Source organism: Acinonyx jubatus, chromosome C2, assembly GCF_027475565.1.
Source record: "Acinonyx jubatus isolate Ajub_Pintada_27869175 chromosome C2, VMU_Ajub_asm_v1.0, whole genome shotgun sequence".
In the NCBI taxonomy this organism is placed as follows: domain Eukaryota; kingdom Metazoa; phylum Chordata; class Mammalia; order Carnivora; family Felidae; genus Acinonyx; species Acinonyx jubatus.
In genome coordinates this window covers 65,819,656-65,837,195 of record NC_069384.1, presented here as the reverse complement: position 1 = coordinate 65,837,195, position 17,540 = coordinate 65,819,656, and the positions used below count along the sequence as shown (strand labels likewise).

At 32.6% G+C, this 17,540-nt stretch overlaps 1 protein-coding gene across 7 annotated transcripts in view; it reads right to left on the bottom strand.

Moving 5' to 3' along the window:
* Positions 1 to 17,540, bottom strand: part of STXBP5L (syntaxin binding protein 5L) — a 381,398-nt gene that overhangs the window by 203,915 nt on the left and 159,943 nt on the right. For all 7 annotated transcript variants that reach the window (XM_027060943.2, XM_027060941.2, XM_027060949.2 and 4 more), the window contains exons 8-9: positions 6,677 to 6,760; positions 1,649 to 1,772 (exon numbers count right to left, since the gene is read on the bottom strand). In XM_027060943.2, the coding sequence (XP_026916744.1) occupies positions 1,649 to 1,772; positions 6,677 to 6,760 (208 nt within the window). The remainder of the gene's footprint in view (positions 1 to 1,648; positions 1,773 to 6,676; positions 6,761 to 17,540) is intronic.

Sequence of the window (17,540 nt, the reverse complement as noted above, 5' to 3'; positions counted from 1 at the left end):
CTCATGATTCGTGGGATTGAGACCCGAGTCAGGCTATGTGCTGACAGCACAGAGTTTGCTTAGGATTCTCTTTCTCCTTTCTTTCTCTGCCCCTCCCTCCCCCACCCTCTTTTTCTCAAAATAAATAAATATATAAGCTTTAAAAAAAAACCTAGTGATTCAAAGGAATAGATTTTTAAAAATAAATATAGTACTGTAAATATATCTTTTCTTTCTATGATTTTAATAACATTTCCTTTTCTCCAGCTTACCTTATTGTAAGAATACAGTATATGATACATATACAAAATATGTATTAATTGACTGTGTTTATCAGTAAGGCTTCTAGTCAACAGTATGCTGTTATTAGACAAGTTTTGGAGGAGTCAAAAGTTATATATACACAGATTTTCAACTACATGAGGATCCGTGCCTCATCTCCCATACTGTTCTAGGGTCAACTGTACAGAAAACAACCCTAACTTATAAATATGGATATGGTGAAATGTATGAAAGTATTAAATATCTAATCCAGCCAAAAAGAACTCGTATAGAAGTTGACAGTCAAGAAGAATAGAAGTAAACAGAAAATTTATGAATAAATCATATTACACACATACAAAAAAAAGGCATAAGGATTTTAGGGGGAGGAGAAAAAGTAAACTCATCATAGAAATAAATATTTAAATCTGAGTGGGAGGTATAGCAAATAACTATCCAAGGTTTCTATACTGGCAATCTGTAAATGAAGCATCTGAAAGTAAGTGAGTAAATGCAAAGTAATCTCTAAGTAAAGCTGCTAGGCTAAATGTTGTAATAATTTAATAATTTGTAAATGGAACATGCAAATGTGGTAGAAAAAAGGACAGACCAAGACAAGATGGAATAAGTGGATCTTGTGGTTTATGGGTCATTCATTATAAAGAAATAACACTAAATTTTCTAAATCTGACACTATAATAAATGCTCAGAAAATATAAAATAGACTGTGTTTGATTAACTGCTAGGTTTTGACCTCTCTATTCTTACAACCAATGATATAAGGTAAACATGGAACTCAGATCACTACCAATATTCTCAGAAATAAAACGGTCATCTGAATAAAAGATACTCATACATTTGAACTTTTTATTCTGCCCAGTGAGACAGGTACAATATAAACCTTAAATACATCCTTTTGATAAGGAAGATAATAAGAAATATAATCTACAATGAAAACCATAGTTCTCATAATTTAATGGAATCAAATGGTAGAAATGGAAATAAGTGAGAGAATCTAGAAAATGACAAACTATAAACCAGTTTAGGAATTAGGTCTGAAAGTCAGATCTATATGGTGTCATTCTCACTATCTCTGTAACCCTTAAAACTGGACAGATTTTCTACATTATCTCCTGTGCTTCAGATACATCAACCATCCATCATTCAGTTTTGGTTGGAAAGGTCTCTATATAAGTATCACAAAGTAGGAAAGTGGATAGACACAGGGGAGGGAAAGTACAGAAAGTTTGGAGTATAATGTGGGGATCTGAAGGAGGTATAAAGAGGTATTTAAAATCAGCAGTTACATCCTATTACTTTCTTTCAAACACACTGATACCACCTGTTCCACTTCAAGTCTAGGCACTATATCTCCAGAGTTTATTTCTTTGGAAAGCATACACCTTACCATGTGGAATTGTAGTCTGGAAAGGACGACTTGGGCTTTTCAGGTTCCATAAAGTCAAGCTACCATCTGAATGGCTGCACATGAATTGTTTGCCCTCATGATGCCAATCAATTGAATGAATAGCCTAATGAAACAGCAATTAAAAACAAGTGGGGAGGGGGAAAGTTGATATGTTATAGCATTCTATATTCCAAAGGAAATATATTCTGAGATAAAATTATTATACCAACAATACTTAATAAACATACATAATTTTTCTGACCCAGATCATACTACCTTTAGCTCTAGTCCTCTATAAGCTTATAGAAGACTACAAAAAATAATCTCCTGAGATAAAAGTTAGGTACATTTCATAATATCATTATAGCCTAGAACTTTTTGTTGTAAATTCTATGTCCTCCCTGTATCCTATATGATTATTTGGAAAATTATTTACTTAGAAATAAAATCAAGGTTATCTGAAGATGATTTCTGGAAAGGTAGAGGCCTACTTTCACCTAAAGTAGCCAATTTAAAAAATAATTTACATAAGAGCTACCATCTGAGGGCTTACTATGTGCTAGACCCCTTGGAAAACACTTTATTTATATTAACTCTATTAATTTTATTAAAAAGGTATTATTTTTTCCAATTTGCACATGGTGAAATAGGCCTACAGAGATTGATATACTTGTTCAGGTCACACAATTCAAAGCCAAGGTCTATCCAACCACAAAACCCACATTCTCAATCATTTTACCATATTGCTTCTAACATGAATTATTTAATTGGCTTGGCAATTTAGGGTTTAAGGAAGAAGGATTTAAATCTTTTTTTATACTTCTAATTTCACTCTGAAGATGTGAAATACATAAAATTAACAAGCAATTATTCCAGTTTCACATATTCTTTTATTCCCAGTGGTAGCACAGTGCCTTGCATAAAATAGATACTCAATATCTGTTGTATGAATAATAACATTATCATATATTTCCACAGCTTGGTATTCTTTCTAAATCATAAAGTTTATATGGACTTTGGATAATGCATAAAAGCTGAACAGATATGTACAACATTACCCTTTCCTTAAAGGAACTTTCAAAACTGCAAAATAGGGAAGACTGAAATAAATGAATATTAATAATAGTTATTGTTTGGAACTTTTACATAAATATGCATATATATTTGCATATAAAACTAAGATACACACACACACACACACACACACACAAACACCATATACTAAGATATGTGTATTTAAAACTAATTTATTGTTTGTTTTCCAAACAGTAAGTATTATTAGAGTTAGAGATAACTGATGGCTAGAGTAATCATTAAATACATCATAAAAGGACATAGGATATGAGCTGTACCTCAAGATAAGTAAGATTTAATTAAATGAAAAGACAACATGGAACCCTGGACTTATTTTCTCTCTCATTCTGGTCTTCATTACTAAAGACTTTTTTTTTTTTTTTTTTTTTGCCAGGGTTCAGTAGAGGCAGTTAGAGGAAAATACTCTTCATCTTTTCCTTTTCTCATTCTCACTATTTTGGGTAGATCAAGGGAAATGTTTTAACTTTTACGTGTTAACTTGATGAACTCAATGTAAAGTTCTCTCAGACTGCTTTGCTATGAATGATGGAGGCAGAGAGAGATCATCTCCAGCCCTAACCCTTCTTCCTATCTTACTGAATTTCTTCCTACCTTCTGGGGAAGACAAGTACAAAAATAATAGCTACAACATAAAAGCAAAATAAGTCTAAGTGCCATGAAAGATATATACTTATTGTACACTTATAGGTAAGAATAGGCATCTAAAACCAGTTTGTTATTAGAGAAGGTCAAATAGTGCATCACTGAAGAACTGGCTTTTGAATACATTTAATGGGTAAGTACCCAATTTCTATTAATTTGATTATACCCTACTCCTTTCTTAAAAAAGGACCTTAAGGTTCTGAAGAAAAACCAAAAATGAAACAAAGCAAAAACAAAAGCACACACAAATATAACTAATACAAGAAGAATTTTTAAAAAGATAGAAAATAAAATACAGAAGATAAAACACTAGCTAGTTTGGTCAACTTGATGGCTGTGATTGAGTTTCTCTCTACAACAAAAAAGAAAAAGGAAACCCAAAAAGCAGATATCAATATAAAAAAGGACAATCAGTGGCTACTCAAGGAATTAAAAGGTTATCATCATGTCAAACTCTGAGGGTTTTCACTGTGAGAGATTATTTAGAAATATTGACGTAATGAAACAAAAATGTCCCAGCTAATGTGGGAGTAAATTCATATAGTTATTTCTGAAAACTATGTTGGATTTATAAAACAAACCTTTCAATTCATCAATGGCTATTCATCAAGGGGCTAGTTAGGTAGTCCAAATAGCTTTACAGTGGCTAAAAAGTTAATAGGATTTTGATATGCAAAAGAGGAAAGAAGGGAGTTCATGACAAGGAATTAGCTGGAGCAAAGGCTTGGAGGTGGAAAATAAATGGTATGTTTAGCAGATAGTAATATGCCTGAAGTGTGAGGAGTGCTTATAAAGATTCATGGCATTAAACTAAAGGGAAAAGATAACATTGGGATCTTAAATCTCCTGTCAAGGAATAAAGATTTTGTATTGTTGATAATTGGGAGCCATTCAAAGTTTCTGAGGTAGAGAATTACATGATCTGTGTCTTAAAATGATAATCTTGTTAGTGAAAGATACTGAAAAGGTAAGATATCAGAGGAAATGCAATTAGTTAAAAGGCTATCATAGTCTTCCAGGCAAGAGATAACAACCTAGATTAGAAAATTGAATGTGGGAATGAAAAAAAGAAAGGAAATGAATGATAGACAATATAACAGAATCAAGAGACTACAAAACTGATAGCATAGGATATGTAAAGAAGAAAGATTAAATATGACTCTAAGGGTTACAAACTGGAATAAATAATCAAAATTGAAAAACTGAAAAAGAGAACACAGAACAAGGTTTAGGTCTTTAAATGTAAATTCAGTGTCAATGAGATATTTACCTGGACTTGTGTGATAGATTGTTAGATATATGGATCAAGAGCTCAGGAGAAAGGTGAGGGTTAAAGATACATTGATTTTAAATTTATTAACATAAAATTAATATTTGAAATGAGAAAAGGACATGAATACAAATGTAAACTGGAGGAGAAATCAAGAGGGTAAAGATATAGAATCCTGAAGAGTGTCTCTAATTTAAAGGAAAACTAAGGAAAGAAGTGATGGAGAAAGGAGGGGCAAAAAATGAGGTAGAAAGACACAGACAAGGGAAGACACAATTTTAAGAAGGAGGGGCTGATGTAAAGCCACAGGTTTAATGAGAAACTTAAAAGACTATGAAGGGGTCACTATTTAAATAATGAAGAGGTCATTGGTGACTTATTAGAAACCATTTCATAATAGTATTACAAGTAAATTCTAAATACAAGAGGTAAAGTGCTGAGGAAAGTCTTAAAAGTTTGGCAGTAAAATGATATATATAACTATCTCCATTAAAATGATAGGATATATAATTATGCATCACAGTAAATAGATTATATGTATATACATACATATATACATAAGTCAATATTTAAAATGATTTTTAGGTATAAAGTAGGTGTAGTGTAATACTCTACTGACTTAAACATTGTTAATGTTTATTTGAAAATTTCACTAAAAGTTGTTTTTGCTCACTTTTTAAGGTTAGAACTCTTCCTTCTACACTGTTTTAGGGCATTAAAAAAAAGCAGCTGATTCAGCATTTTGCTCTGGATTTCCTTTTTCAATGGCCTACTCTATTTCCAATTGGCTAAATACTCAGATCATATTTGTACTTTTATCTAGCTACTAGTCATCTTTATATTTTGTGTATTTAACAAAAGAAAAATCTAGCTTAGCTCCCCAGGGACTTCTCTCCTTATGATTCAAGATGCAATAGAAGTTCATCACACAGAGCATAAATGTATGACATCACCTGCAGGGTATCTTCCACCAATCATGACCAAATTACCCAACTAAGTACTTCTGAACTCTGTCACTATGAGAATTATCTTGTACATACCATAAAATCTTAGTTTGCGAGAACCACTAAGAAACAAATTGGGTGTGTGTGTGGTTATGAAATAGCCAAAAGCTTCTATCTTTAAGCATCGAATTTAAAAATTCAACTGTTATGAAAGGATGGGAGGTAGAACATGAAGAAATGTGGTTTTTTTTAATTTTTCTATTTATCTCAGTGTTGCCTTAAATTCTTCTGCATTCTTCCCATATAAGTGCGGGTGATACCAGATAATGATTATTTGACCTGTATTTTCCTAACTCTCCCTACTTTACTATTTTTAAAATTGAATTGAGAGCTTACATTTATATCCACAACTATAAGAGGTAATTACCCTTTTTCACTTTTTGCCCCAACCTATCTTCATATTAGGTTCTTCTGAAAGGGGAAATCATTAATGGTATAGAATCAATCTTTAAACAACTAGAGTATTAATGCAGAGTCTATTCTCTGATAAACAGCAGTTCATTGCTTTCTCTAAATGAAAACCTAATGGTCTCAACTATGTACAATAAAACTTCCTTCAAGATCGTACTGACTCTTAAGTATTACTATTTACAAAATCAATCTTTATTCTGAGAAGGCAAGTATCGTATGATAAGGCCTTTCAAACTGACCTCTTAAATTTTCTGCCACAGAAAAAGAATTTTCTAAGGAAGTTGTGAATAGTGTCTTTAAAGATCTTAAGGGTACTGAGTGAGGCAAGACATAACCGTGGAAAACCTAAAGAAGGAAAAGGATAGATATTAGGCATCAATGTATATAAGATGCCAAAAGGGACCCAAAAACAGTCAATGGAGAATTCTCATTCAGGAGAACAATCCAGAGTTAAAACTTGTGCAAATGCCAACGGTCAATATGAGGCACTGGGTCAGAACCAGGCAGTTTCCCAATGATAAAAATTGGTAATGTACAAAGCTTAGAGTAGAAAACAGGCACAAAGTTATAATATCCTTTTCAAATATTTCAGTAGAAATCACTTACCTCATCATAATAAACTCTCAGTTCTGCTCTTTTAGATTTCAAGTCCCAGAATACTACAGTACCATTTTCATAACCTATCAGCAACTGGAAAACATTAGAACAATAATTTTTGTAATTCCAACATTAATTTTACTTGATCCAAATAAAGCTTAATGTTAATATAATAAAGCAAAATCATAACACAAAACACAGCTTTATTTAGAATATCAATTTTTCTAGAGCCTGAATATATATTTCCTATTTAAAAAAATGGCAAATAAACTCTAGTTCAATATAAAATATTTACCAATGAAATCTGCCTCGTTCCAAAGAGAAATTGAGGAAACATAAATATATAAGAACAGAAAAATAAATGACAAAATTGGAACAAAGAAAAATGGGATAGAAAATGAAGATGAAATAAAGGGTGAAATGGGATAAGTTTAATGACTAATGTACATGCCATTCAGTTCTACGTACTGCAAAAATATGGCCACAAATTGGTTTCTAATTTCTTTATATCAAACCCAATTTTCTCTTGGAGTTATGTATTTTATTTTATTTTTTCAATATATGAAATTTATTGTCAAATTGGTTTCCATACAACACCCAGTGCTCATCCCAAAAGGTGCCCTCCTCAATACCCATCACCCACCCTCCCCTCCCTCCCACCCCCCATCAACCCTCAGTTTGTTCTTAGTTTTTAAGAGTCTCTTATGCTTTGGCTCTCATTATGGAAAGAGCCTAAATGTCCATCAACTGATGAATGGATAAAGAAATTGTGGTTTATATACACAATGGAGTACTATGTGGCAATGAGAAAGAATGAAATATGGCCTTTTGTAGCAACGTGGATGGAACTGGAGGGTGTTATGCTAAGTGAAATAAGCCATACACAGAGTGGGTGAGTTATGTATTTTAAACTGGTGATTTATGAACCCTAAAAAGTTCACAAACGTATTCTAGAGGTTTACATCATTAAAAATGGTTGATATTTATAAATCAATAAAGAAGACAACAAAATACATGTTTTCACTTTAAAACAGAAGTATTTGAGAACAGATAATAATTAATAGATGATCATATTCAACTCATTTGGCTAATTACTGCTAGCCATGCTGATTTTTATTATCATATAATTCGGAGTTATTATTTGTAGTTATATTGTTATATTTACTCTGTCATTAGTTTAAAAAAACAGGAAGGATAAAAATGGGCCAGTGCTCAAATAATGATAATATTTTCCACAAATCTGCCTTAAGATGATTTTACTAAAACACAGTAGTATTTCTCTGATAAACATTCTTACACAATACAGAAAAATGTTTCAATAATTCTAAAACATCAGAGGTAAAAACAGAAAATAGAGTGGTGGTTATAAGCTACTCCTATATAGCATCCTGAGACCTAATCACTTACCTCAACATTTTATAATAGGACACAAAAAAATGACAAAAATAAATGAGCTAGTTTTAACTGGAAATATAAATTTTTCAAATATCGTATTATGAAATAAATGTATATTTGAAGCTATAACATGTTTAAAGTTTTTATTTTTAACTTTATTTTTTAATTAAAAATATTTGAGTACAGTTGATCCAGAATGTTACATTAATTTCAGGTGTACAACATAATAATTCAACTTCTTTATATGTTATACTATGCTCATCACAAGTGTAACCACCATCTGTCACCATACAACTCTATTACAGTATCATTGACTATATTCCCTATGCTGTGCCTTTTATTTCTGTGACATATTCATTCCATAACTGGAAGCCTGTATCTCCCACTCCCCTTCACCCATTTGGCCCATCCCCCACCCCTCTCCTCTCTGGCAATCATCAATTTGTTCTTATAGGTCCGATTCTGTTTTTTGTTTATTCATTTGTTTTGTTAGATTCCACATATGAGTAAAATCATATGGTATTTGTCTTTCTCAATCTGACTTCTTTCACTTAGCATAATACTTTCTAGGTCTATCCATGTTATCACAAATGTAACAATCACATCTTTTTTATGATTACAAATATTCCATTGTGTATATATACCACAACTTTCTTGTTCATTTGTCTATTGATGAATACTTAGGTTGCTTCCATATCTTGGCTATTGTCAATAATGCTGCAATAAACATGGGTGCACATATCTTTCTGAGTTAATATAATTGGTTTCTTTGAGTAAACACCCAGTGGTGGAATTATTGGATCATATGCTTTTTTTTTTTTTTTGAGAGAGAGAGAGAGAGGGAGAGAGAGAGAGAGAGAGAGAGGATGAGCTAGGGGGAGGGGCAAAGGGAGAGGGAGAGAATCTTAAGCATGCTCCGCACGCAGAGCCTGTCGTGGGGCTCAATCCAACAATACTGGGATCATTACCTGAGCCAAAATCAAGAGTTGAACTCAACTGATTGAGTCACCCAGGCACTCCATTTGTATTTTTAATTTTCAAAGGCAACCTACTGAATTGGTGAAGTTACTTGTACGTGATATCTCAATAAGAGGTTAATATACAAAATGTATAAAGAAGTTATATAACTCAACACCAAAAAATAATCTGACTAAAAGTGGGCAGGGGACCTAACTACACATTTTTTCAGAAAAGACATACAGATGGCCAACAGAGACATGGTAAGATACTCAACAACACTAATCATCAGGGAAACACAAATCAAAACCACAATGAGATACCACCTTACACCTGTCAGAATGACTAAAATAAAAAAGGTTTCAACATTAAATTACATACAGTAAATTTTAAAATTAATTTGCAAAAATTTGAACTTTACATACTAAATTGAAATAAAGTAAATGACATAATTACTTGCTAAATTAAAAAAGTCAAAAGTAAGTGTAAACTTTAAAAATGTTTGTTAAAATTTATAAAACATCATAAATACTATACTAAGATGACTTTTAACTTCAAATCAGCTCTTTTTGCATACTATAGAAAATGATGTATCATTAAACCAATTCCTATGGAATCTATGGAAAGGAGGTTTGTAACTCTAAAAAGTTCAGAAAATCTCACTTAGCAAGAGAATGAATAATACAACCTTTCAAAATTTGAACCCTAAGATGTAATGAAATAATAATCTAAAATGCTATATTTTTTCATAGAAATATCTGAAAGATAGTTTTTTGTTTATAAAACATTACCAGCAATAGCCTCATTAAATCACAAAATATAAACTACCTAGCCTCAAAATGTCACACTTTATTGACATAACTATATATTATGATATAATAAGTATAAAAAAATATTAGAATCACTTAGAGAATTGAGAAAGAGAAAAGCTCCTGATACCCAGAGACATCTGACAAGGACACTCTGTGACCATGATAAATCAAGACAAGATCAATCCGTAATATGTCTGACCACAGCAAAACATGAATATCACCCAAGTCACAAAAATATATTATATATACATTTTATCTAATTATATATTATATTACTATATAATATTAAACATTTATCCCTCAAAATAGAATTTAAGTACTGTAAAGGCAAAGGAGGTGACTTTCTGACTATATCATCAAGACTTGGAACAGTATCTGAAGAAAATAGGTATCTGATAAGTATCTATTAACTTATTAAATACCACAAAATCAAAATCACAGATACTATGTTTCCTAACAACTATGAAATAAAATTAGAAGTTATTAACAAAACTATTTTGGAAACTAAAAAATACACTTCTAAATAATTATGGTCAAAGAAGAAATTATAGTGAAAAGTATGAAACAGAACTGAACAAAAATGCCTTATATTAAAACTTGTGAGATACAGATTTAGCCTCATCAAGAACGAAAATTATTGTTTTAGAAATACATATTAAAAGAGGAAAATTTTTGAATTTTTTACTGATATAAGCATTTTACTTTATAAAGTCAAGAAATAAAAAGAGTAAACTTCAAGAAATGGGAAAAAATAGTAAGTCACCTTATCCAAGAGTAAAGGAGATCTTTCACTTATTCAAATATACTTTTATACCTTTCAGGAAGTTTGATACTTTCCATATATAAATTTTATTATTAATTTTATAGCTAATCACTTTGAAGTTTTTGGTTGCTATTTTAAGTTGGATCTTCTCTTCATTATCTTTTTTTGAAAGTGCATTGTTTCTATGGTTAGGTTTTAGTATAATACCTTATAAATTTTTTTATTATTTATACTCATTTTAGTGTTCATTTTATTAAGCATTTTGGATATACTATCACATAATCAAAAACAGAGACTTGCACTTCTTTCTTTCCAATTTTATGACTCTAATTATTTTCACTTGTCTTAACTGCATTACTAAAACATCCTATAGTATTAAAAACAGTGGAGAAGGTGAGCATCCTTGTTTTCTTCTTGCCTTTAGTGTCAATGTCCCTAATATATCCCTACTTAGATCCTGGATTCTCTATATATTTAATATATATAGCTAAGAGAGTATGAATTGATTCATTTCTTAAATAAATTTCTTTTATCAGGAATATGTGTTTAATAAATATTTTTACTGAGGGACAGAGAAAAGCACACAAATTATGGATGTGTCTTTAAATGACTATGAAGTGAATATACCTATGAAACTACTACCTGGGTCAAAAAATATAATTGAAAAACAAGAAATAAAATAAAAACAATACAAGACACTCAGAAGCCTATTTCATATCCTCAGTGAGTCAACATTGCCGTTTCCTCTTTATCCTCTAAAAGTAACTACTGACTTCTGGGGCACCTGGGTGGCTCAGTTGGTTAAGGGTTAAGGCTCTTGATTTCAGCTCAGGTCATGATCTTAGAGTTCATGAGTTTGAGCTCTGCACAGAACTCTGCACTGACAGTGCAGAGCCTGCTTCGGATTCTCACTCTCCCTTTCCCTTTGTCCCTCCCCTGCTCATGCTCTCTTTCAAAATAAAACGAATACACTTTTTAAAAAAATTAAAAGTAACTACTGACTTCTAACACTGTAGGTTATCAGTATCTGTTTTTGAATTTTATATGAGTGGAATTATATATTAAATATCCTTTTCTGTCCTGCTCCTACTTTTGAACATGATATTTATAGCAGTAATTCACTAACTTTTATTAATGTAATAGTATTCCATTGTTTGGGTATGACAATACCACAATTTATTCATCTGACAGGTAATATAGTAATGTTGCTATAAATAAGCTTGTATATGTCTTTTAGTGAATATGCATATGCATTTCTGTCAGGTATATACTGATTCATGGGGTAAGAATATGTTTAACTTTAATAGATAATGCCAAGTAGTTTTCCAAAGTGGTTGTACCAATTTTTATTTCTACAAGCTACATATGAGACCTCCAATTCTTTCTCATCTTTTTTTAACAACTAATATTATCAATAGCTGCACAATATTAAATGGAAGAGGTTGTATGATAGGATCTTTGTCTTATTTCTGAATGCAGAAGAAAAACATTAATTCACCATTAAGGAGGATATTTTCATATTTTTGGGTAAATAAAGTTCAGAATAATAGAGTTCCTTTCTTCTAGTGTAACAAGAGATTTTTATTTACCACAAAGGGAAGGTGCATTTTATCAAATACTTACCTTTTTATTGTCATATGTTTTTTCTCCATATTCCTGTTAATATGATAATTCCATTTATTTTGAAAAGTTAAAACAATCTTGTATTCCTGGGATGAATGCAAATAGGTTGGGTTCCTTTGTGCATTCTCTTTGATTCTTGATCAGACTTGCCAGAAATGCATCAGTTTTATTAGTGTTTTCACAGAATTAACTTTCATTTTTGCTAACATACTACATTCTCTTTTTATGTTTATTTTAATTTTTTCTCTCATATTTTATATTAGAATTCTCTAGAAAAATAAAACAAGTAGGATGTATCTATTAAGAAAGATTTATTATAAGGAATTGGCTAATGTGATTATGAAGGCTGACAGGTCTAGAAGGGTTAACTGGTAAGGTTAATTGGCAAACTAGAAACCCAGAGAGCCAATAATGTAGTTCTAGTCTGAGTCTAATGGCATGAGAACTAGAAGAATCAATGGTGTAATCCCAATCTGAAGGCCATCAGGCCCCAGATCCAGGAAGAGCTGATGTTACAGTTCAAGTCCAGAGGCAGGAAAAAGCTGATGTCCCAGTTTGAAAGTAGCCAGCCTATCTTGGAGGAAAGTCAACCTTTTTGTTCTATTCAGGCAACTCATTCGATGAGGCCTGCTCACACTACGGAGAGCAATCTACTCTACTCAGTCTACTTATTTGAACATTAATCTCACTCAGAGTAACTTCACAGAAACACCAGAATAATATTTGACCAAATATCTGGGCATCCCACAGTTCAGCTCATGTTAACACATAAAATTAACCTTCACATCTTTATTATCTTCTACTTTCTCTGAGTTTAATTCACTATTTTCCAATTTTTATTCTAAGATCATTGATTTACAGCTTTTCTTCACTTTTTAATAAATGCAACAAAAGCTATACATATCCCTCTAAAACACAGCTTTAGCTTCATTCCATAAGTTTTGATATATCATAGTTGTAGTTTAACTTAAAATATATTCTAACTTCAATAGTGATTTCTCCTTTAACATGTTATTCAGAAGTGTGGTGTTTATTTACTAAGTACATATTTAGGAGATTTCCTATTTATGTTTTATTGATAATCTTGCTAAGTTCTCCAGGGTGAGAGAATGTACTGAGTATCATTATAATCCCCAGAAATTTATTGAAACATGATTTATGGTCAGCAAATGTACAATTTTGGTAAATACTTCATGTATACTTGAAAATAATGTATGGTATGCAGGTGTTGGGTGTAATGTACTATATATGTCAATTAAGTTAATCACGTTCAAATTTTTTTATTTTCACTAATTACTTCTTTATTTTCTTACTTTCACTTCTTTTAAAAAATTTTTTTAAATGTTATTTATTTTTGAAAGAGAGAGAGACAAACTGCAAGCAGGAAAGGGGCAGAGAGAGAAGGAAACACAAAATCTTAAGCAGGCTCCAGGCTCTAAGCAGTCAGCACAGAGCCCAACATGGGGCTCAAACCCATGAGCTGCGAGATCATGACCTGAGCCAAAGTCAGACGCTTAACCACTTAACTGAGCAACCTAGGTGCCCCTGCTTACTTTTGCTTCTTATGTTTGTGATGGTATTAGAAAGGAGAGGCTTTGGGAAGTGATTAGGTCTTACAAGTGGAACCTTAGGGGTGTATGGGTGGCTCAGTCTGATAAACATCCGACTGTTGATTTCAGCTGAAGTCACAATCCCAGGGTAGTGAGATCAAGCCCTGTGCTGGGTTCCACACCAGGCATGGAACCTACTTAAGATTCTCTCTCTCCTCTCTCTCTGCCCCTCCCCAACTCATGCTCTCTAAAAACAGTGGGGAGTGAAACCTAAAGAAAAGGAGCAGTGTCCTTGTGAAAGAGACTCTACAAATCTTTCTTTCCCTTTTTACTATATGAGGACACAGTGAGAAGATGGCCATCTTGAAAATGGTCCTTCACTAGACACCAAATCTGCTGGTGCCTTAATCTTGCACTTTCCAGCCTCAGAAATATGAAAAATAAAACTTGTTTAAGCTGTCCAGACTATAGTATTTTTGCTATAGCAGCTGAACTAAGACATCTAATTTGTGTGATATTAGCATAGCTATATCAGTTTTGTTTGTTTTTGCTTAGGGTTTACATGCTATATCTGCCCTCTCTTTTTATTTTCAACTTTTCTATAACCTTAAGTTTAAAATGTGTCCTTGTAAGGGCACCTGGGTGGCTCAGTGGGTTAAGTGTCCAACTTTGGCTCAGCTCATGATCTTGCAGTCCGTAAGTTTGAGCCCTACATCGAGCTCTGTGCTGACAGCTCAGAACCTGGAGCCTGCTTCAGATTCTGTGTCTCCCTCTCTCTCTGCCCCTCCCCTGCTCATGCTCACTTGCTCTCTCTCAAAAATAGACATTAAAAAAAATTAAAAAATAAAATGTGTCCTTGTAACAATATATCATTGTTTTAACACAGTTTAAAAATTTCTTTCCTTTAGTCTGTTTACATTTAATATAATTGCTGTCATACTTTAGAACTAATCTACTTGTTTTATATTTGCCCCATCTGTTTAATATTACTTTTCCTTTTTTGTTTTTTAAAAAATATGTTTTTTAATGTTTATTTGAGAGAGAGACAGAAACAGACAGCAAGGGAGGGCAGAGAGACAGGGAGACACAGAACCTGAAGCAGGCTCCGGGCTCCGATCTGTCAGCACAGAGCCTGACATGGGGCTCGAACCCACAAACCACAAGATCATGACTTGAGCCGAAGTCGGACACTCAACCAGCTGAGTCACTCAGGTGCCCCTCCTTTTTTGCTTTCTTTTGAGTTAATAATTTTGTTATCTCAGTTCTCTATTAACTTATCCATTATACATATGTTTATTCTTTTAGTGTTACCCACATGAATATAAAATGTTTCCATGACTTATCAAACTATAATGTAAATTAATACTTGTGTTACTTCCTAGGAGCTAGAAGGACCTTAGAACTTTAATTCAGAGACTTCATCCCAACTTTTACCTATTTTTAACTTACATGTGTATCATTTTTCAATTTATTACACTCCCAGAAGTCATTATTATTTTAATAAAGTATTCCCTAGATTTATCCATATTTGTTCTTTATTCCTCCTACATCTCTGTTTTTTTTATAATCAATTTCATTCCCTTAGAGAATTCCTTTAGTGTGGGGAATAAGTTTAGGAATTCTCTGAGCTTGCACCAATGGGTTAACAAGGCTTAGGACAAAAGCATCCGAGAATGGGTAAATAAGGTGAAAGCACCCCCAGCATAGAACAAAAGCAGAAAGCTGCTTCCACGGGATGAAAGGGTCTGAGAAAAGGCGCACAGGGCAACAGACCACTGCAGCAGGGTGAAATTGCTTGGAGCTAATTTGCAAAAGAAAAGTACCTTCTTGACCCTGAGGTAGCATGTTCTGTCTCATCCCCCAGGCGAGTTAAGATAAACAGACACGGGGTCTGGTGCCTGCCATCTGCTCGGTGCCAAGGATTTTGTTTTGTATTGACACAAACCCCTAACACTGCATATCTTCGAAGCCCCTTTTCTCTCAACAGTTGAGTTAATGATCACTGTTTCATTGTCTCTTTCTACACATCCATCACGTTTTTAAGACTTCTGATCCTAATAAATATGGAGCAAGGACCCTTCTTCAGCACTCTTGGACATTAGCCTCTCTTGTATTCAATTCTGCACCTGCTCTCTTGCTGGACAAGAGAGAACTCTAGACTCAAAATCTGCAACACTTCATTTTTTTCATTAGAGTAGATTTGCTAATTACTGCAAATTATGTTAAATTGCTATAATTTCATGACAATGTTTTTAAGGGTGTTTTTGTAGAGCATAAAATTCTGTGTAGGCTTTTTTTCTATAGGTGCTTTTCTTTGTTAGTACCTTCACATAATCACTCAATTGTCTTCATTTTCTATTTTTCTGTTAAAATGTCTGCTATTAGTCTTATTTTTTTTCTATCCTCTGCTTTTAAGATTATTCTCTTTGTCTTTGATATATCTTGGTGAAGTTTACCTTTTGTTAAGTTTGCTTTGAGTCCATAATGCATCTCAGATTTTTGATAACTGTCATAACTTTGAAAAATTAACATCCATTCATTTTTCAAATATTACTTCTGTCTCATTCTTTTCTTCTTCCTCCAGGACTCCAATTACACATATATTCCACCTTTTCATTATGTCCCAAATGCTCTTCATCCATTTGGCTTACCATGCTCTCAAATGGATATTTTCTTCTCACCTATCTCCCAGGTCACTAATTCTTTCTTCATCTGTTTATTCTGCTCTCTGTTGTATTTTTCATTTCTCTGCTGAAACCTCCATCATTTTTAGTTTCAATCACACTCATTTTAAAGTTTGATTTAAAGTTTTATGTTTGATAACTGCTATTTGAATCTCCTGGTGGTCTGTCTCTACTTATTGTCTGTTCACTTGGCTTCTGGTAAATTTTGATCTTTCTGATTCTTTTACACACCATGTTATTTTTACTTTAAGTATAGAGGCAAAGTATGGGAGAAATGTAGTGATAAATAAAGGCTCTGAGTGATGTTTTCTTCTTCCATAAATGATTGATTTTTTTATTTTTTCAGTCAGTTAGACTAATGCTGATCAACTTAATCCCAAAAAGGATTCAGATAATGTTAACAAAAATTTCAGTCATTAGAGGACTGGTATATTTCCAGTTCAACCTTACTTGTAGGGCATATTCCTTTGGAGCCACCCTTTAGAGTGATTATCAGAGACTTATTTTTGGCTTGCCCTAAACTTTTTTTATCCACACTACTCATGACCCATACAGCTGCAGAAAACTCTGCTTAGCCTCTCAGCCAATAAATTTCATTTTGGTTACAAAATATCTTAGCCATTCTTTTCAAATGAGAAAATCCCTAGAAGAGTATTTCTGGGCTTCTTTCTCTGGAATCAAGAACTTACAAATCTTTGCTGCCTTGGTCACCCTCTGGTGTCCTCAAACAGATTTTCAAAAATATTTTGTCTAGATTTTATAGTTCCCAGTGGGAGGACTGATCTGAAATAGGATAGTCTTTCATTATCAAAAGTGGAAATACAATGGATGTTAAATTTCATTCAAAAGACATTTTCAGCATCTATGGAAATGATATTTTTCTCAAGATCTGTTAATAACAAACTATATTAATGGATTTTCTCATTATATCCATCTTTGCATACTTTGAATAAAACACCATTTGTCAGTGTTTTGTTTTTGAACATTCTGTTGGAGACTGTGTCCTATAGGATATTTTATTTAAGACTTTTCCATTGATATTAATAAATTCAATAAATCCATGTTTTCTTCTTGTGCAACCTTTATCAG